This window comes from Gouania willdenowi, chromosome 13 (genome assembly GCF_900634775.1).
Source record: "Gouania willdenowi chromosome 13, fGouWil2.1, whole genome shotgun sequence".
In the NCBI taxonomy this organism is placed as follows: domain Eukaryota; kingdom Metazoa; phylum Chordata; class Actinopteri; order Blenniiformes; family Gobiesocidae; genus Gouania; species Gouania willdenowi.
The window spans coordinates 22,376,606-22,398,796 of record NC_041056.1 but is presented as its reverse complement, the minus strand read 5'-3'; the positions used below and the strand labels follow the sequence as shown (position 1 = coordinate 22,398,796).

The 22,191-nt window shown below is 38.5% G+C and overlaps 1 protein-coding gene across 2 annotated transcripts in view; it reads right to left on the bottom strand.

The window, feature by feature from the left end:
- Positions 1-147: 147 nt before the first annotated feature.
- The window catches only part of sphkap (SPHK1 interactor, AKAP domain containing), a 37,560-nt gene continuing 15,516 nt past the window's right edge, over positions 148-22,191 (bottom strand). Inside the window, exons 4-12 of one of the 2 annotated variants that reach the window (XM_028465250.1) lie at positions 12,899-12,958; positions 12,160-12,300; positions 11,290-11,560; positions 6,956-10,334; positions 4,861-5,022; positions 4,121-4,204; positions 3,780-3,823; positions 3,428-3,579; positions 148-1,224 (exon numbers count right to left, since the gene is read on the bottom strand). In XM_028465250.1, coding sequence (XP_028321051.1) covers positions 1,075-1,224; positions 3,428-3,579; positions 3,780-3,823; positions 4,121-4,204; positions 4,861-5,022; positions 6,956-10,334; positions 11,290-11,560; positions 12,160-12,300; positions 12,899-12,958 — 4,443 coding nt within the window. In that variant the 3' untranslated portion in view covers positions 148-1,074. The remainder of the gene's footprint in view (positions 1,225-3,427; positions 3,580-3,779; positions 3,824-4,120; positions 4,205-4,860; positions 5,023-6,955; positions 10,335-11,289; positions 11,561-12,159; positions 12,301-12,898; positions 12,959-22,191) is intronic. The other variant, XM_028465251.1, reaches the window with a different exon arrangement.

Genomic DNA, 22,191 nt, shown 5'->3' with positions numbered 1-22,191 from the left:
GTATAACTCCTGTGGGGCTGTATTATCATGACTCCAAGAGTCCATGTTGAAAAGGCAGCCAAAAAAGAGAAAAATAAATCAAAGCACTGATTGTTTTTCACATCACATAAATTTATTGATGTCAAATAAATAATAAATAAATACATTCAGGTGTACTGACTGTGTCTACAGCTGAATTGTGTGCTTTTCTTCCCTTTTAGCTTTCATTAAATGATGTCTTAACATTGCCACTTATTCAAGAAATAAACAGACCAACTCCACATATAAATCCATCACTACAAACCCAAAACCGTTATTCAGAACAATAGTAATAAAAGCCAAAGAAAGCGGTCCACTATTCCAAGGTGCAGCAGTTCCCAAATCTACAGTATATACAACACGGCTATACAAAATATTGAATCTCAAGTAACGGGAACAAGATAACACACGTACTTTGATTTGGACTTTACAGACACAACAGAGTTAAGATGATAGCAGGTGAACACAACAAAAATGTTAATGATTACATTAAGAAAATGGACAGAAAGAGACAAAGCATGTTTGGGCCTGTGTAAGCCTTCTTTACAAAATATTCTTAATACAAAAATCTGCATGGTGTGTGGAGAGGTCAAGCTGATTTTTACTGTATTCTACATATACTTTGCTTTAAACGTGCTAACGTGAAACAGATTACCACACAATTTGAGTAGTGGTCTGTAAATCTATACAACAATAGTTGAATATATACTTCAGCAGTTACAACCTGCTGACTGTAATCTCTTAAAGGCTGCTTTATTTCTGTTGGTATTTCCCCGCCCACTGGATTTGTGTGCACGGTTTCCAACAGAAAGCCTGGTATTGTTAAAGGGAGAGAAGTCGAATAATAGCTGCAGACTGATTAAGACGACACAACTATTACAGATAAAGTGACAGGTTTGAATTTCTCAAGTATACACTTTCTGTTGTGCTTTTATCTTGCAGTAGGTTACACTTGAAGTGAGCACACAGAATGAGAAAACTGATGGTAATTAATGAAAGACCAAGTTTTGTATTTTTTTTTTTTTTCTCATTATTTGCAATAACACAAGGCTGGTCCTAAAATGTGTCCAACAGCCAATCGAACAGGCTGGGCTGGTTGGACTGGCCTTCTTCTTCCTCTCGTAGCTTACAGAATTGAACCACAGCCCTGAACAAGTCCGCAATCCGCCACGCCTTCTGAGAAAGTAGGTGGACCACCCTCTGAAACTGAGAAAACCAACAAAAAATCGTCAATTTGGTGTTTGGACATTTGGAACATTTGTCAGTAGAATACGACCGATATGGATTGGAACCAGTGGTCATTTTGATTTAGTTTCAGTCTTTTGACTAAAATGCAACTTAATTTCAGTCCAAATTTGGTCATCAGGGCTATTTTAGTCAACTAAATGACATTAAGATTTTAGTTGACTAAATCTGTTACTAAAATATACAGCATAAGACTTTTTAAAGATTCATATACCATCAACCTGATATGGGATCGTGTTAAAGTTTGTAAATATGCACAGACACAGATTTGATGTGATCAATGCATAAAACCACATGATCACATGAGTTCTGATTGGATTTAGTTAAAACTTATGTTCGTAAGAGTCGCGTGTCAAAATTATAGTTTGGTTTTATATTGTTATAGTTTTCGTTCACTTGCATCTTTTTTTGTCATAGTCTAGTTATTGTCACTTAGAAAATATATATAGTTTACGAAAACTATGATGAAAAGTTTTTTTCAACAAAAATATAATTATTGAGACAATCTTTTGCCAGAAAACTGGGTCATCAACTCTGCAACAACCAAGACCTTGTCCGTCATAGCTGACAGTTTTTGTACACATCACTGTTTACTGTATCAAAAAGTGAGTTGGTCCTCTCTATAGTCCAGAAGAAATACTAACTTTATGTCATTCATCTACAAAGCTTGGCTTGTGAAACTTCTGAATGACCTCACTTCCCTTATCTCACTAAAACCTGACAACTTCAAAACACGAGCTAGCAACTACAGTATGTAACCTTCATTATCTAACATTTAATTTACTCGTACAAACATTGGTAGAACCCACTTCAGTTAATATGCTCCATTCAAATGGAATGAACTGCAATCTGCACTCAATCTGTCCCTCATTCACCGATGAGAGTTTAAATCTCCATGAATAATTTCTGTTCATTCTCATTGTCTATTGTGTTCTATCGGCTGTTAGTAAAATGCTGTTTCCAGGTCTCTCTTGTAAAAGAGATCTCCATGACACTGTTTGGAAAAATAAAGATGAAAGAAAAAAATAATTTTAATTTACATTTAAGACAGAAAAAGAGAAACTTATAAACACTAAAAAAAAAAAAAAAGTTTGAAAGACAAAAATATTTAATTTGATTTACATTATGAGAAATAAATGTGATTTGTCAAAATGACAGTCTAGACCTATTCATATGAAACACATAGAGCTAGAAACAACTGTAATGTAACCTTTAGCCTTATGACATGACAAGACACATGCATCTCTTTCTTTTTGTTTCTATTCTTTTATTCTCTTTTTTAGTGCACTGTTTTTTACTGCTGCTAATATGGTGACCACTACAATTGTATCACTATTTTCTATGAGTGTTCAAGACAAACCAGTCACGAGATACCATGACCACCAGTCAAATTGATGACGGCGGTTAGCTTTGTTATTGTTTTTAGCTTCCAGCTAGTGACATTTCTACTGTGAATGTCTCCAAAAAAATTACTTCTAAACCAAAAACTTCTACACCGCACATGTAGGAGCAGGAATGTGATCTGTATGAGTCTCACTCTCAGCCATACGCCCCGGCACGGTGCCATAACGCCAGCAATTTCACTGTTGGTTCCACAGAGGCTGCATATCCTCCACCATAGTCTCCTCACTCCTATTGGTTCAAGTAGCACGTCAGACTGAGAGAAACATCATTTCTGTTGCTTTGTCTGACTCTTTTCCTCACTTTTGTCCTCTGCTCTCTTTCTCTTCGCCGCACTCCCATCTCTCTCTGTCAACTTGGTGTTAGCGCGGCAACGGTAGAGGTTTTTCTTCAAGTTACTGGTGCTGTTTTTCACATTTCAGGTTAAAATGCATTGTAACGCGCGTTACTGAGATTTGTAACGGGTATAATATTACCAAAATTGTATCAGTATTGCATTCCATTACTGCGTTACAGCAAAAAGTAATACATTACTGTAATTGTGTTACTTTTGTAACGTGTTACTGACCAAATCTACAGAAGGAAATTCATGCTTGTTTGTTTTTTACCTTTATTTAACCTCTTTTTCAGGAGAGTCTCTGAAAATGTTAGGTTGGAATGATGGCAACAGTGGACTCAAACCCTCCAGTTACAAGCCCACTTTTTTTAGGTCACCACTGCCCAATGTTAGCTTACGTTTAGTCATACTGTAGGTCTTTCCTACCTTTGTAACCCTCCGCTCTTTGGACTTCCTGAAGTAGAAAGCTGGAAGACCCAACTCAGAGGCTGCGATCCACTGCAGGGCCACCCTGAGCTCCAAGTCCACACACTTTGACTCAAGGTCACAGTTTACCACCAACAATGCTGAACTCATATCTGAAACACAAAGGAAATAGAACCTAGAAGTGTTCCCATCACTCTGTATTTTAAATCTATGTTTTCAGGATGCTATTCTGCTACTTTACTGTAGTGGGGGTCAAGAAGGAAAGATTGACTTGCTGTTATAACATATTAAGTTTTATCCAGATCACAAAAGAAAATAATTAAAGAACAAATAAGGAATATGACGGTCTCACCACAAACATTGTCCTTGAGTCCCATTACGTTGGTTCTCCCATCACTATGAGAAAATAAGAAAAATCAAAGATTTTTTTTTTTTTAATTCTATCTCAAAGCGGTTTAACTTTAGATAATTCCTGCCGAAATTGGGGACTACATTTGGTACAACCTGTACCTGATTCTAGTCTAACATATAGCTAACAAACACAGAATTTAATTGAAGAACTAACATTCATATTTGTTCACAAATAATCTAACATGTTTTTTTTAGCTAATTTGGGGTAATATGAACCATGAGAACCTTCATCAGCAATTTCGTTTTGTTTTTTAATACAAAACATAAAGTTGAGGTATTCACCTAATTATTGTGCTCTGACTGGGAACATCAGAAAAAGCATCAAGGTCAGAAAGGCCAAAGCTTGATGTGCTGCTGGTTCCATTTCTGCAAATAAAAACAAATAAATACACAAATGAATAAATCAGACTCATCAACATCCAACGTGATAGCATGAAAAATACCCAAAGCTCAGCAATGTAGGTCATGTTAGTTAGCTTGTGACACAAAAACAGCAGCAGCAAAAGTGGACGCCGATGCTGGCAGAAGTCTTCCTGAACATGGAGATGATGATCTCTGGAGGTCGTTTAGGTGGGTTGGGTGACCAGGCAAAGCTGGGAGCCATGTCTTTGTGGCAGAGCATGGATCAGGTATGTATGAGGTGGATTTACATTAAAAAAGGTAGATGGAGAAGTTGCAAGCAGCACCAGGTGTCATTGTGGTGTGGTGTTTATATTTTTCATTGTACCACAAAAAACCTGTTTGTCATTTGTGATGAAAAATATAATAATATTGTTTAAGAATTGCTATTTTTGACCAGTTACTGTAGACAATGTATGTATCTATGCTGTGGAGTGTGGTCCAGCCTTCTATAAGTGATGTAGAGTGTGCTCACTGTCATACTTGGCTTTAACAGGTGCGATATTGCAACAGCAGGGAGCAAAATTGGCTTTGGCACCGCGGGACACACTTATCAACAGCAATGGGCCAATGAGAGTGGGGTTAATGGTGGGAGTAGCAGCGTTAAAGCAGTGGTTACTGACCCCTCACTCAGCTGGATAAAACTACTGGTCTCCTCGTGGAGGTCATCCTCAGGAGTTACATAAGACCAGCTCCCCATGCTCTCCTCACTGCTAGCACTCATAGAACGCTTGTCACTCTTCACTACAGCAGCCACTGCCACGGCTGGCTTGCTCCTGTCACTGCTGGGGAGAGCAGACCGCAAGATGGTGGGAGTGACCATCAGCTGATTGTGCACATTGTTCCTGTAATGTCTTGTGTATTTTCACAGACTCACAATCTAGATTACTCTAATCAGATTGATCACTCATCTGTAATAGACATGTTAGATGTACCCAAATGTTCAAAAGTTATTCATTTTCAAAGTCTGACAACTAACTTTAAATGTATAACAGGCCACTTACACACCAGGATATACAATTACAACAGCTACTTGTTTGGGCGGTATTGCCTAAAGGTGGGATGATATATCGTACGACAAGATATTGCAATAATGAAACGTCACAAGATGTATCGTCGAGGGTACTATGATATCACAGTGGGGTGTGGTGTAGAATAAAAAATATCAACATGATCTACTACATACTAGATTTTCATGGTTTATTTTATTATATTCCTATTTCAATTGAAAAGGTCATGCCCAGAGTAAGTATATACTGTAATGGCGCGTTTCCATTGGTGGTATCGGCTCTACACGGCTCCGCATACCTCGCTTTCGGGACCCAATATTGTTTTTCCGAAGCGTTTCCATTGAGCACCAACCTGACACGCAAAACTGCCAGACGGAATGCTCTTTTTTACTGCCATCCTCACAAGATCGCCAACAAAAATCAATGGTGGCCAAATGCTTCCTCTTTGCTGCGATCATTAAATCAGTGTCTGCTTAATGCCTACGCCACATTTTCAGACCAGGGCTGTTCTTTTGGAACCTCAACAAAGGGGATCCTTAAAAGGGCAGCACCAGATACCACGGAGGAGGTACTTTTTCCCAGTGGAATCGAGAAAAAGGAGAGTAAAGCCGAGCCGAGTAGAGCCGATACCGCCAGTGGAAACGCGCCATAAGTATGTCCAGAGTTTAAGTCAAAGTAACAAAATTATCATATCTTTATCACGAACCTATTATTGCACATCATAATCTCATTGTATCGTCCCACCCCTAGTATTGTCCAATAAAAGAACTGATCTTTCATGAAAATAATCAATTTTTTGCGGTCTAAGGGTCAAACGCTTTAACTTTGTAGGAAAAGGAAGAACTAATTTAATTAGGGAGATTTGAGGCTGTAATCATGCAATCTTGACCTCAGCATTATTCCAGTAAAGATCCAATTTAACCTTGTTTAGATAACCAACTTTTAGGTTGAACTCTTCATATTTTTAACATTATTTATTCTTTGCAATACTCTTTTTTCACCAATCCTATCAGTTCAACTTTTAAACATCAATCATCATCTATGATTACCGGTAATTATCCAATCCCCGGAAAAAAGTGGATTTTATAATGTCAACAATTATTACACATTTTATAGCCTTGAAGCAAAAAAACAACAACAACAAAACAAGGCAGTATTGTTAATGTTTTGCAGCAAAATAAATAAATTTTATTATAATTAAATCATATCTTTAGCAAATCTTGAGGGAAATCTAATTTTATTGACCTGGTGTGCAGCTGAATTCTGCCCAAGGGATAAACAGAGACAGCAAGGTTTTTAAGCTTTTGCAGTATTTCAAATTAAATAAAATCAAATACTTTAATTATATTTTACGTTTCTTTGAACATATTGTGCCACACACAGATGCACACTCGCACGTGCACACACACACACACACACACACACACACACACACACACACACACACACACACACACACACACACACACACACACACACACACACACACACACACACACACACACACACACCACACACACTTCTTTTCCAGTAATTAGATCCAGTGTATGTCCATCACGATTCAATAAAATCTAAAAATAACTTTAATCTTTGTTCCATAAACAGTCTGCCTGTTGTCTGATGTCTGTCTAAAAATGAATTTGCTGCTTTAAACGGAAAAACATAAAGGACTAGTTCTCTCACAGAAGAACTGTTGGAAGTCCAATACCTGCTGCTGTTTGCTGTAGATCGCTCCAGATGCTTGATAGCTGTCATGTCTTTGGATGTTTCCTGAGCTCTTCCTTTGGTTCTTTCAGGGTTCATATGAGTCTCCTTATCCTTCTGGTCTCCCTCGATGTGGATCAGTGGCACATCTCTCGGGCCCCTCATGCAAGGTGCACTGCTGTCATTGGCCGCAGAATTTACCACAACAGCTTGTTCCTGACTGGGCCTACTTCGAGTGCAACTTAAGGGAGATTGTTTGAATCCTCTTCTTCTGTCACTTTCAGGCATATGCACCTGTGGGTGGGTCCCCAATGAACTCCTAATTACATCTTGCTGTGCTCCTCGAGTTGGTTTGCTAATACCTACAATGTCAGCTGCTAGGCGATTAGCAAACTGTTGCACAGGTAGCTGAGAGTCACCAGCAGCCTCCGCCTCAATGCTTTCTTCTTGATCAGCAATGATCTTATTCTTTCTCATCAAGGATTCAATGGAGCTCGACCATGTCTCGTGAATCAGCATATCAGTAATCTGATCAGTCTTACCCCTTTGGTAAAGGCAGGAGTCAGATTTACACAGTCCGCTTGTTGACACTGAGTTAGTAGGGAAGATATTTAACGTGTCTCCATGCACATTGCGAGCGAATCCATCAAAAGAATTGGCTTTTATGGGAGAGTTGACAGAAAGTCGTGAGTCTGAAGAGCGGCGATCTGGGACAGAAGACTGCCTTATACAGAAGGGAGTTCTGGGAGAAGGAGGGAACAAGCTGTTGCTCCACTCTTTAGTCTTGGCAATTCCATAATCTCTGTTTTCCTTGTCCATATCTCGAAGCATAAACCTGTAAAACTCTTCGGTGATGCTCTCTGTGCTTGACTGTTTAGACAGGCAGGATGACGTCCTGACATTTAAGTGACCGTTTTTCTTTGAGGTAGCTTGTTGAACTGCTGCACCCAGGATACTGCTGGCATTCTTTCCTGCATAGTAGTCCAGAAGCAGGTCAAAGCCTCTGCCCTCTGTCTCCATCTGGTTGACCATGAAACGTGAGAACTCATCTGTAATGCTTTCACAGCTAGACTGTTTAGAGATCGAGCTACCACGACTTAGGTTCTGACCTAACCGACTGCCAGGGCCCAGGGTGTTGGGTGTGCCTGAGGGGTCTGTATCTTCTTCTGGAATGCTCTCATAACTGGACGCCTTTCCACGACTCCACCTTTCACACTGCAGCCTGCTGCGGGGCTGACCGCTTTTAGAGGTATCCACCACATTCAGTTCAGGGCAATTCATGATCCTGGCGGTGACCTCAGAAGCAAAAAGTGCAAAAGGGTCCTGTGGTTCATCAGGGTTTACTGATTCATCCACTACCCGGTTCACCAGCCTCTCCATTAGCTCCGGCTGCTCTTCCGTTTTTCTCTTTATTTCACTAAGGCGTGGTGCTCGATGTTTCCTTGAGGCTGCGTTGCCACTTTGAACTTCTTTTCTTCTCAGAACTGTGCGACCAGCAGGGATCAAATAGGCCTCTGGCCCCTCTGTTGTTGCACCCTTTAGAGCACAAAACCAGGGTTGTTTTCCACTAGAGTTTTCGAGACAAATAGCTGCCAGCTCTGTGGCCATAGATACCACTGTAGCAGCCAGATCATCAGCATAGCAAGTAATTGGTGCTCGTGATTCTGAGTCCATTCTGAAGGACTGGAGAGAACTGCAAGAGTTGAGAGAAGATTGAGGAGTGAGAGAAGACTGAGGAGTGAGAGAAGACTGTCTACTGTCACTTCCTGTCATTAGGCGACCCCTCTTCTCAAAGTTATGAACTATGATGTCACTGAAAGTTTCCCCATTGGGAGCACTGGTCTGTTGGCTCTGGTGAAGGTCAAGTATGTCTTTGGATTGTGAGAAAGTAGATTTAGAATAACTTTGTCTATTTACTGACTGATGATCTTTAAAGCGGGTTGAGGACAGAGGTGTAGTGTGATTACCTTCCTCAATCACAAATTTCTGCCTAAGACCTTGAACCTTGGGTAGTTTATCTGTGTAGTATGTGGTGCTACTGTGAATTTCGTTAGTATTGGATTGATCAACTAAGCACTGCCACACTCCAAATGAATCCTTGGCAGTTGCAGACACAGTAGTGCATGTGTCGCTTTCATGTGCTTCACATGACTCTAGCTCACAAGTAGCAATGTGACTGATTTTCTTCTGTGTAAGACAAAGAATGTCAAACAGTAGGTTATTTACACTCTCCTGCAGAAAAAGTTGAAGACTCGGTGCCTCTTTTCCTGTACCCTCGAGTTCCTTCTTCTTCTTGGCTTTCTCTAATGCATGTTTAAATAAGCTGTCTGCTACTTCGTTAATCAAGTCATCCACCTCTTTTTCATCCAAGTAACACTTTTTAGGACATGTAATTCCATCCACTATTCTGTTATGAGTAGTTTCCAGCAGGTGGGCTACACTCTTGTAGCCTTGTGGTTGCGTCAGCACCTGAGCTGCTTCCCTGTGCAGAACTTCAGCGATGTTTGCTCGAAATGCTTCAACGCTGGTACCCTCTGCTACACTACAGTGCAGGGGCAAGGCTGCAGAGGTGTTAGCAGCAGACATCAGACCTTGGGAGGCAGCGTAGACTTCAGCTGAGTCTGCATCAATGACAGCTCTATCTCCCGAGTCCTCAGTTAGCTCCACAGCTGCCACTGCACCAGCCACCTGAGCCATACCACACATGGCTGAGGAGACAGAATAGTCAACCCTCTCTTCTGTTTCCTGAAGTTCTTCCTCTGTATCCTCTTCAGTCGTAGATCCAGTCCCAAGCTGCTCTGTTAGTTGTGGGGTTGATATTGTTCCGATAACATTGGCAGCACAGGCTAAAGCCACTTCTACATGTTTGGGTGCGTGCCCTATGATGCGGTGAGAAGTAACAGTCTGTGGATCATTCTCTGGTGTTTCACTGGAAACGATGTTGTGGTCAGAAACATGAGAAACTTGGGTATCTGACCATTCAGCAGCAGCATCTGCACTATCTGGGCTCTGGACTATGACAATCTTAGGGAGTTCAAAAGAACAAGTGTGCTGTTGCAACGCCTCTTTGTACTTTTTAGGACTGTTGGAGATGGTTGGGCAATTTGTCTTCGACAAACTGACAGCTGCCTCAGAGACAAAAGAGGTTTCATCTTGCGAAAGTCTTATAAAAGCATCTTGCAGTACTGACTCAGCTAGATTGGTGGCGTAATATCCAGCTGATTCCTTTGTATTTAGGCTTGCTCCATGAGGCCCTTCCCTTTTCACCTCAACATTTTCCCGACTTGGATGATGGGTCAGCTGTCCCTTGTGATATGCAAGTCTGATACAGTGTTTCTGTGCAACCTCCACCAGGCTACCTCTCAGGTCACTGCTTTCTGGCTCTGTGAAAGGAGAGGGGAAACAGAAATAGACAGGGAATGAAGAATGTCTCAACAGATTACAAAGCAGCACCTTGAGTTTTCAAAAGGAGCCCAATATTACTTTAGCTTCACTGAATCTTAAACTGCCACATTTCTTTACATGATATGAAATATGTCTTTTATGCTCCGGACATTATAAAATGCATGCACTAATTCTAAAGCTACTATACCAAGGTTTAAGAGAAAGAGTTTAATATCTGCCTTAAAGAATACATCACTTTCTGCATTACATCCAGGTAGATTAAAAGCAATGCCTTATCTTAAGGTAGGTTTTTACACCTGTTAAAGCCAAATGTGTAGAATGTGCTTGGAACAAATGTTGACATAAACACTAAACGACTCTCAGGAAGATAGAGTTCGCCAAATAAAGTTAATCAAAAACTAGAGTTTGCCATCTCGAGACATTACATTAATAGAGCATGGGCAGCACTCATCTTAGAACTAGGGATTAAAAATGCAGGAGCTTTTACTTTCACATTTGTCCTGGTCTGTAGGGGTCTCAATAACACTCCTTTCAATCAATGTGTAGCAGGTAGTATTGTGGAACTGTGTTTTTTTTGCACACTTCAGTCACAAGAACACAGTGATTCAAGCTCTCAGTGAGTATAAAGAATAACACAGTGGTTTGGTTTCTTCATGCTTCAGTAATACCAAGAAACACAAAGGAGGAAATGCTGGTTGGTGGACAAACTAATTGAGAATTGGAAGGTGGAAATACACTGTATATAGCAGTGCTAACAAAGAGAAAGACATAACCCACTGCTACTCCTCAGGAAAAATGGGTAAAATGCAGAGAAGAATTTCACTAATAAAGGTACATTATTATAGTTATTATTATAATGTGAATATGAATGACATGGAAAGGGAAACAGACACCCATAACATACCCAATAACAAAAGTAATGGGAAACCTCACCATGTCTGAAGCCATCATCTTCACTGTCATCTCCAAGATGTTCTGATGCAGTCAGAAAGTCTTCTTCAATAGAGGAGATGGAGCGGTTAGTGTCATCATCAGCTCGTTGCCCAGCTGCTCGACCATGTGGTAACTGACGCTCTTTCCCCCACTGAAGACCAATCAGAAACTTGTTGATCTCAAATATGATGCTTCCAGGCAGTGCTGAGCAGCTTTTTTCTGTGCTCTGAACCACGCACACACCTGTGCTTCTCTGCAGCTGCTGTCCACTCTGAATGGGAGGAGAAACAGATTATGAATTTCATATTGATTAAATAATTCCTTTGCTTTAATACAGACAAAATTGTTAATTTAAAAAACAAATTATCATGGAAATATTTCAGGCATGTATCCCATCCAGTATACTGTATGTGCTGATTCAAATTTTAGGTGAATTACAGGCTGTACATGTACACTCAAAATTGCTCTCAATTTAGAAAGATCATGTTTTGAAAGGTGACATGCAGACAAAAAAGCTTCGGACTTGAAAAATTTGCAAAGAAACCCAGGCCAGCTCGGCTTGAATGCACAGTTTCTACGCTGAGAGCCAGTGATGCAACCCTTAATGCAAACAAGAGAATACACTACAGAGTGAAAAATATGGATGGTTAGGTCGCGTTAAGCGCTAAAGTTTCCACTTGTGTGAAAAGTCAATTTGACAATGGGCAAGAATTGACCACGATTGCGCATCAGTTATACTGTAATCGCATGAAAATATTTAAACCCCATCAAACTAATTGCTCAGAAAGAAATTGCATTACTTGCAGTGCAAGTTGATCAGTCTGAGTGCTGGTAGTTCATGCAAGGACTTGAAGAGTGCTGTAAACTCACCAGCTGTGGAGGGTGTTGGTACAATTGGAAAGAATCTGAAGTTTCAAGACCACCAAGCAGCAGGATCTCATTTTCTTTTGGCTGGTGGACAGTAAGTAATTCTACAAGCTTTGGCAGGTCAGGACACACAGATGCCAATTTCTGCAAAATATATTTAAAACACAAAAAATGGAAATTAGTATTTAAAAAGATTTCACTGAAGTTGTTGTGGCGGTTTTGAATGGAATGAGTCGGAGTCAAGGTTTAGGGTTGCTGGTCAGATACGGACTCAGGGTTTATTTGGTCAAAGGGTTTTGGAGGCACTCTGAGATTCAGAGGTGTGTCACAATAAATCTGCAGTTGTTCTGCACTCTCAGGGTTTTGTATGTTACTGATAGTGGTAGCCATAACAATGACAGAGCCTCCGAGAAGAGATCTTGGCAAAAGCTATCAGTGTACAATGGTATCTGGCCTGCTTAGGGCAGTGTGACCAGAACCAGGAGAGATTCTGTAATCACATATCAGAAGTATTTTAGGAAAAAAAACAATGTGCTCTTTGAGGTTTTAGGTAATTTCTACATGATTATGAAGTCTTTAGAGACAACGTGGTATAGTTGCTGATTGAAAACTACAGACAGGAGCTGCAACAAAAGGTTGCAAAACATGCATTTAAGAAACAGCCTTTTCATTCTGGGAAATGGTCTTGAATCCATAGCAACTAATGTCATGAGTGTGTAAATGACTGGGGGAGTTTGCTCACCTTGATGCTATTGTCATCACGGCAGTCTGTTTTTTGAGGGTCCAGATTCACGAAACATATCTAGAAAAACAAAAGATTAAGAACGTAAGTGCAAGATTTTGCAATAAATACAAAGTAAAAAAAGTAAGAGTTTCTGAGGTGTCAGATGTGATTGTATGGTAATGTTGTAAGGATGCAGGACTGTCTTTCCAACTTGCTTTTCTTTGTAGAATAAACCTGGCACTTGTACTTTCAGTGACTCACTCTTTAAAGAGCAAGTACACCCAAACCAACTTTTTTCTGCTGAATACATATGTATTTGTGTATTAAGTAGTGCTGTTAATTGATCCTAGTCCCACTCTTCACATTTTAGTAAAAGTATTTTAATCTGCGTATTTAGTTGTAAATTGTCCGATATACTGGCCACTAAGGGTTGAACGCCGGCTTTTACAATATTTGAATTTTGGCTGAAACGGATTCTTTAAGATTCCCCTGCGTCATCAAATTTCACTGTTGGTCCCGCCCCTTATATAAAAGTTCAGAGGAGGGAGAGGGTTACCTCCAATCACAACCCTCAGTGAGCATTGAGTGATTGACTAATATGCGTGCGTTCTTGCAGTGATGTTGTTGACTGTGCTTCTATAAAGAGCTGATTCTGCACTAATCAGAGGGTTCAGACACATATAGTGTGCATATTCCCTTCTTTCTCTGTGTGTGCGCAGACGTGTGTGTACATCTCTACGTGCGTGGGGTAGTGCGACAGCAGGGCCCTAAGTGGTGTCTGTAAGGCTGTGAGTGAGCTTCACGTCGTGATTGTGTGTGCCTGTGGTTGTAGTGTCAAATGTCAGCTATGTGTGTGTGTACACATCATTGTGTGTATTACTGTCTGTCTCTGCGCACAGCGCTGACTGGCTATCAGAGTGGGCGTGTCTTACAGCAGTAGCGCCCATAATCAAGGCATTTTTTGAATTTCCCTCCTCGTGGCAGGTCAGCAGAAGGCAGGAGTGTACTTACTCTTCAAAGTTTCAGTGTGTCTATTGTGTTTGGGATAGCCAAAGTGCAGTTGTGTCTCTCCCAGGAGCCGCTGGCACCAGATGTAAAAAAACTAGAAAAGCTTTCTTCTCCCTCTCACTTGTCTCTTTCATTCCACTGTTCTTCTCCACTGTGTCCTCCTTCACAGTACCTCCATCAAACTCTGTCACCGTCTATTCCTGTCTCAGGCGCCTTTGCTTTTGGCTGTAGATTAAATGGCCTGTGATAGAATCCTCATGTCAGAGCTGAAAGTCTGGGACAGTCGTATCGACTGTACAGCACAGTGCTTCTGATGTAAGCTGGCACACTGAAGTTGTTGCTACAGGGCTAAATGGATAAAGCACGGCTCCAGAAGCATTTGAGGAGAATGTAGTTCTCCTCTGAGCTGCAGTACATTTGGAGCATTAGTAAAGGCAGCTGACCAAAACTCTGCTTCTTTCTTTTTGCATACAGTATATCATCTACACATAGACATGCAAACTACAGACATGTTGTATATACAGTATATATATACAGACAAGTAACATGAAGCCATGTACTCCCTACTCCTGCACTACCTATTGTGATGAGGATTATTGTATAATAATAAAAATAAAGAAATCTATAAACACACAATAAACGTCTTATTAATTATTAGATTTATTTAAATAATTAGCCTACTGACATTTTCAGTGAGAAAAGAAGAAAGCAATCTACTACTTTTGGTAAAATAAATCTAAACATTTGTTGATTGAACAAATATCTGTCATACAACATACAGTATGTATCACCCTGAAACTGTCTAATACAACTGGTTGAGAGGATGCACAGAACTCTGCAATTTTTGGCTGAATTTGAGAGAGTCCGAGTTTTATATAGTCCTCCACACAGTCTTGTTCTATATTTTGTTTTTACGTTTGTCAAAGCTAAAAATCCACGTTCACACAAGTAAGTGGTAGCAGAGAGAATCAAGCATGTTTGGCTAGCACAAAGCAATGTAGCTCTCGCCATATTTGAGGTTTTTTTTTTTTTTTTGCGAGATTATTTTTACGCCACCACTAGAGGGTAGTTTTATATAGGCCAATGTGTCATTTGTGGCAATGCATGGAGGCTCCTGACTACTGGACGATTAATATTCTAGTTTCCATTCACCTATCCCCAGGACAATTCTTGTACCCCACTTTGGAAACCTAGGTCTTATACAATGTAGCCCTACAGTGGAAATTGCCTTTGAATATTACCTATCCTGTTGAGGAATAACATATAACAAAAAAATTTAAAAAAAAAGTGAGAAATTGTCTTTTTTTTGGTAAAAGAAATCTACCAAACATTTGTTGATTGAACATATATCTGTAATACAACATATTCATCATCCTGAAACTGTGAAATACAACTCACTACAACTTTAATGAGAAGGATGAGGTTGAGAGAATGCACAGAACTCTGCAATGTTTGGCTACATTTGAGAAAGACTTAGTCTTAAATCGTTCTCCACACAAAGTCTTGTTCTATATTTTGTTTTTATTTTTGTCAAAGTTGAAAATCCACTTTCACACAATTATGTGATTTTTTTGATGACATTTGTTTTTTCTGTCACCACTAGAGGGTAGCAGTCTTACAGAGGCCAATGTGTAATTTACGTCAATGCACGGAGGCTCCTGATTGCTGGTCGATTAACATTCTAGTTTCCAATGTTGTCATGCTGATTTTAATTTTTATTCACATACACCCTTAGGACCATTTATGTACCCATACCAAACTTTGGGAACCCAGGACCTATGCTATTTCAAAACCCATTCTACCTGCCGCTATGTCTGCTCTCACATCTTCCTGCTGTGAACGATATATAAATATATTATTAATACTAGTACAGTGCCCGTCGGAAGTATGTATTCATATAGTGAGGGCTTAAGTGTCAATTATGGCCAAATGAGTATGTATTTGAAAGTTGGATGTACAAAGAGGTGTACATACTCTGTAGTGTTATAAAGGGGTTTATTAGCGGGTGCAAAGTAAAATAGTGTGTTTTGTAGTGTTATTTCCCTGGTTTAATTCTATGAGACATGTGCATGATAAATGTGTTTGTTTTTTTTACTCATTTTAATTTTTTTTTTTGTTTGGTGTATTTACTGTAATGTATGTGTTTTGGAGTGATTATGTATATTTTTGTATCTTTCAGATGTCTTTTTGTGCATTTTTTGTATAATTATTGTTTTTTGTTGCCATTGTAGTGTGACTGGAGCCATTCTTTCTGTATTTTTGTATCTTTTTTGTGTAGTTTTATGCATTTCTGTTGTCATTTTGTGTATTTTTCGTATAAAAATTTTATTTTGTGAATTTTGAGTCATTTTCATACATTTGTTGTCGTTTGGTGTATTTTTCTGTAATGTATGTTTTTGGAGGCTTTTTGTATATTTTTGTGCATTTCTGTTGTCATTTGGTGTACTTTTTGTATAAATATTGTTTAGGTTTACAAATAATAGGCTATAGGATTTCCTTCACAGCCTTGATTTCCTTTAAGAATAGAAGACACATCTGAGGTTTTTCAAGGGAGGACAATTTCGCCTCTCACATTTAATCAGGCAACTCTAGTCAAAGATGATCCCAAGTGAAGGCCGATGTGATGAAAAGTACCAGGTCATTTGGGCGTATAATGAGAAGTCCATGAAAGGTGACGATGAAGTGAACATGTAAATGCCTTTTCTGGATTCCACGGATCTGGTTGCAAGGCAGTGATTGTCTGTAGGTTGCTCTTTGTTTCTCCTGTGCCCTTCACGAATTGCACAAGTCACCAGAGATATTTATTGAAATACTAAAAGGTCTTCGGCTTTGTAACAGCTTCCAACACACACAAAGACAGCCATTTCCCCACAGCAAGAGAAAATCACTTGCTCTTCACTTGTCAGGGATTCAGATCTCTTTATTAAGCGTGATAACAGTGCTTTTGTTAGAGCAGCAGGCAAATGTCAATAACCAATGCAGATAACCGGGGAAAAACAAAACAATACGCCATACTCTGGAGTTTCCTCTTTCATTCCTATGATGGATGTTTTCAGTTTTAACGTTCTCCATCGGTTCTGTCTATCCCTTTTTCATCGCGATCAAAGGAAACTTGGTCAAAACATTAACCTTACTTAACTTTGAGATATAAACCTGTGACTAGGGAGAAGAAGAGTGAATGAGTCATACACGGTTTGAAGGAGAATGATCAAACCCTCATGGGAGTTTAGTTTAGTAAAGTCTTTTGGAATATTTATAACCTCTGTTGAGTTGTTCCGTGTCATTGCTCAGAAGCACCTCAGCAGTTTTTATTTGAGCTAATTTTAGGAATCAGTCAAGAAAACAACACCTCCTCCTGCATGCCAACACTTCTCCCACACAAAACACAAGCAATGCACAAGCACCGATTTATGTTATTGACCAATAGAGACTCCTGAGAGGAGGATGTTTAACCCTGTCACAAGCTGTCCCACATCCATCCATCCATCCATCCATCCATCTTCAACTTTTTGACTTTACCTTTTGATGAATCTCCACAGAGTCGTCCAACTAAACCTTCGTATTACAATGTGCTCAATTCTTCTGTTTAGGAATCACTGCTTTTAGGCAGAACACCAACACCTTTGTTAGTACATCTGATTGTCATAATCTGAACACCTGAATGCTTGTGTAGAAATGGTGAAGGTTGGGGGGTCAAACCCCAACCCCTGGTCTCTGACCTGTGGGTGAAAAAAGCTCCAGAAGAACAAGGGAGTCAGATAGAGTAAGAGGTCTTTGCATCCGCAGCAGTATGCTGTGAAGGATACCGAGAAGCTCGATCGAGCTTGTAGCTTTACATGTATCAAGATTATTGATTACGACATGTATCAGGGTTATTAATTATGTTAATAAATCTAGTCATCTGTGTGAGGTGAAAAATGAAAGAAACTGACTGATGTCCAGGTCATTTGAAACACCAGCATTAAAAGATCCACACTGACATGATAAAGGTACTTTTTTGTATTCATTTCAATAATAAATACAGTTTTTTGACCAATGCGACTAAAGTTCCTGCTACAGCAAGGATCTGTGTATTCTAGCTGTCATTCTCCAGAAAGGGTTGGATCAAAAACTGCTGCTATAATCAGAGCTAGAAAATCTCAATGTATTACCTGCCACAGTCACAGTGTAATGACTACTTCAACATGATGAGGTACATTACGTTACATGTTGCATTTCTAAAATCGTCTGCGTACCTCTACAGGGCTTGCAGGCACATTTTTATTATATCTAGTGTATGAATCCATTTGACCAAATTAAGGTTAGAATTTGGTGCTTGGTATATAATACTGGCCTCACTGGTTACACCTGGTTTCTAAAACTTGGAGAAAACAAGAATGGATAGTTCAGTTAACAGCTAGTGATTTGTATTCAACACTGTAACTATGTGGTGCATTTATTGTAAGCATCATCTGCATGATAAATGCATGTTCTTGCCTTTTTTAATGCATACATGTGCAAAGGTTATGTAACAGAGGGTTTATTGATGAATTGTTCACTGCTGCCCATAAATCAACCATTGATGAGGTGACAAACAGTTCAAGTATTAGAAATTATTAGCCCAAATTTCACTTATATTGAGATTTAAATAGCCAGATTCGATGCATTACTACTGGAAGTAATATATACAGGGATCAGTATGTATTTTTGTTTTAATGTAATTATCTAAAACAATACATTAAAAAAGCAATGTGGAAAGCAGATTTATTTTGACTAAATGTGTAAAACAAACAAACAAACAAACAAACCAAATGAGCTTGTGCCAGCTTCATGACCATAAAATGCAGTCATACACAACTGGAAATCCTTACAAACATTTGAATTTACTTTGTCCATCAAAGCTTCACTCCTCCTCTTCAGTCCCCCTGTGCTCCCACACACAGCTGCTTCTCCCCGTCCTACTGTCTCCTTTATTTACTATAGTTGTCTTTTAAAATGATTTTGTTTTACTGAGTAATTCATTTTCTTGTTTTACCTCCACTGTAGACAATGGCCAATTCAAGAAATTATAAAAAAAAAAAAATATGCTTTAATTCCTGGAAAATGAACATATTACGTGACTTTAATATGAGTTAAAAACTTTTTTCTGAGTTTTAATTTTACATATTATCATAGGTTAAAACCCTTGAATTGTCCACAAATTATAAAATGTAAGACCATAATATGAAATGCTGCTGCTTTCCAAAAAGCCCAACTGTTTTCTTTCTCTGATGGGTCTGTTTGAAAGATTACAACATTATATATAAGCTAAACAAGAAATATCTTAAATGGATATTCAATTTACTGCTAAACCGAAAGAATGTAAGCTTAGTAGTAGAAATGGGAGGTGATTTTATAAAAAAGCACTTTAAATGCACAGTTGTGGAGGTCGACATGTTTGATAAACTATGACGTAGTGATTATTAAAGGAAGTGCACAATTCAAGTAATTCCAACTAACCCTAACCTTATTGCTAAGAGGTATCTATATGCATGAAATAACTTTTCTTTAAATCGTAAAATTAAGTCCACCTCAGGATTATTGGTGACATCAAAGCTAATAATTTCCATAGTTAGAACAAAAACCAAAAAAAAAAACGATGAAGAACAACAAGAAATAGAGAACAGAGCCCCAGACATGACATGGTTAAAAAACAAAGAAAAAAGTGTGACCACTAATTAGCTACAAAATACCAATTCATGGCAATAATTATAACTGGATCCTTTCCCGCTGGAGGTTCAACTTTCGTGTGGACGTTATACCAAAATGTCGACAAAGATAAAAATATTTTGACTGTGGGAGTCATTTTGCGCAAGTTTGTCCATAACATCATCAATATACACAGCTGAGTATTGTTTAATGTCTTAAAATCATCCCAGTCCATTCCCCATGCTCATGAAATGATGCTTTTAGCAACAAGAAACTATTATTGCGTAAATATAGTCAACTTACTAACATTACCCCCTAATTTTCTGACAAAATCAAAGAAAAAAATGAAAATTAACCGAAAGTTGGAATGGACTGGGATCATTTTAAGACCTTACACAAAACTTTATTTATATTAACGATGTTATGGACAATCTTGCGCAACATTACTTACAAAGTCAAAATGTTTTTGACTGTTAATTTGTCACTTTTTGTCATGTGACGGCCAAAATAGATTTCGAAGAGACTCAAATTGTTTTCATGAAGATGTGTCTCATCATTATCGAAATTTTGATATCAAATATGACGTAAAAAAACTGCTTTCAAAATATATGTATTTGATAATTACGTGTTTTCGATAAATCGCGAAAATCATCATATTATTAAAATGCGCTAAAAATAACATCCCTGCCATCAATTCCGGAGGCCACAAGAACCATTTCCTCACTTCTTATAGAACATACAGTAGAGTCGTGTTTTCTTCTACCGTGGGGAGGGGTAGCCAATTTTTTTCTGGTGTTGGCCACAGACCTACTACTGTTGTTGTTGTGTTCTGTCTTATGAATCGCAGGCTAATACGTATTAAACAGAGTATCTTTTGTTTTGGGTCCTCTTTTTTTTTTTTTCAAGTTTCCTACCTTTCAAAGACATGCAACCTATCCCTATGTCATCATGCAGCTCTGCAGAGACCTGATAACAACCCACTCAATGGTGTGTGTGGTGGAGCATCGAAGCGTTCAGAGCAGGACATGGTGTCACAAGAACAGGATTCAACACACTTGAACTAACTGATAAGCAAGGAAGCAAATATATTTCTGTGTACGGTGTACACACCGTGATCCTGAAGCTACCACTGTGTTTTCTCATCATGTGGGACATTCATAAGAGAAAGGTGAGGGCGAAAGGAGCTTTGTTTTTAGTGAAGGGGTCAGGTTTCTCTCCCTGCTCAGATTCTGATGAACGTCAGCACTACTGATGTGATCGATGGTATATTTAATCTGTTCTTCTTCTCCTTAGGCCAGTAGAGGACAGGTCAGGACACAACACACAGTCCAGTGAATAATGAATCACTTTCCTCCTGGGACTGACGTACAAAGCAGAAAAACGCATGTGCCTGGGGACTCGTGCTCATTGTGTTGTGCATTTTGGGTTCAAACGGATTTTGTTTTTTAATGAGACATTGTAAATTTAACTTCTAGATGCAAACAACACAAATGTTAGTCCAGGGTTCGGGTCGATTATAATTGTAATCACGTAACTGATAATTACAATTATGACATAATTAGAATTAGAATTGTAATGGAAAAAAATAGGGTGCTATTGTAATTGAATTGTGATTAAGTTCAGACAATTGTACAGTGGCTGAGAAGTGCAAAACACATTTGCAAATACCACAACACATTTACAAATTATTGCAACACTTTTACAAATTATTGCAACACTTTTACAAATTATTGCAACACTTTTACAAATTATTGCAACACTTATACAAATTATTGCAACACTTTTACAAATTATTGCAACACTTTTACAAATTATTGCAACACTTTTACAAATGAAGGTCAAAACTATAATTAACAAATATGGAAACACTTTTACAATTACAATGTGCCTTTGTAAATCTATCTCTTTAATCTGTTTTGTTATTTGTTTTTTGATAATTATGTACATTTGTTTTCAAAATTGTAAATTTGTTGTGGCATTTGTAAAAGTGTTGCAATAATTTGTAAATGTGCTGCGGCCATTTGTAAAAGTGTTTTGCACTTCTCGGCCACCGTACAATTGACTTAGTAATTGTAATTGGCATGGAAATGATCAAACATTTTCAATTACAATTTAATTAAACCTGTGGAACCGTGTGACAGTTCTATGGCTTACACATACGTAGTTGACAGTTTTTATAAATAGTTTCACATAAACGTTTCCCACTACCTTTTAGTTATCTTGAGGATCATTTTACCATTTAAAAAAATAAATAAATTGAGTGATACTGACAGAAAAAAGCCTCAGACATCCACTCCAAAAACATTAATATTTTTTGTAAATTGGGAAGCTTAACAACGTCACTAAGCGATGAAAAACAAATTAGATGATACATAACATAGTTTTTGTGTATTTTACAGCTGATTTAAGACAACATAAGAGATGCTAGCTGACAGAAGAGGAAGGTTAAGTTTTATGGGCTTATTTATTTCACTCGGTAAATGTGATTAATTGTAATTGAACTTTAGTAATTTAGAACATAATTGTAATTGACTGTCAGGGCAAAATTGTGATTGTGATTTTAATTGTAATTGAATAAAAATAATAATAATTCAATTGCAATTGAACTTATTTATTTATTTTTATTTATTCAGTTC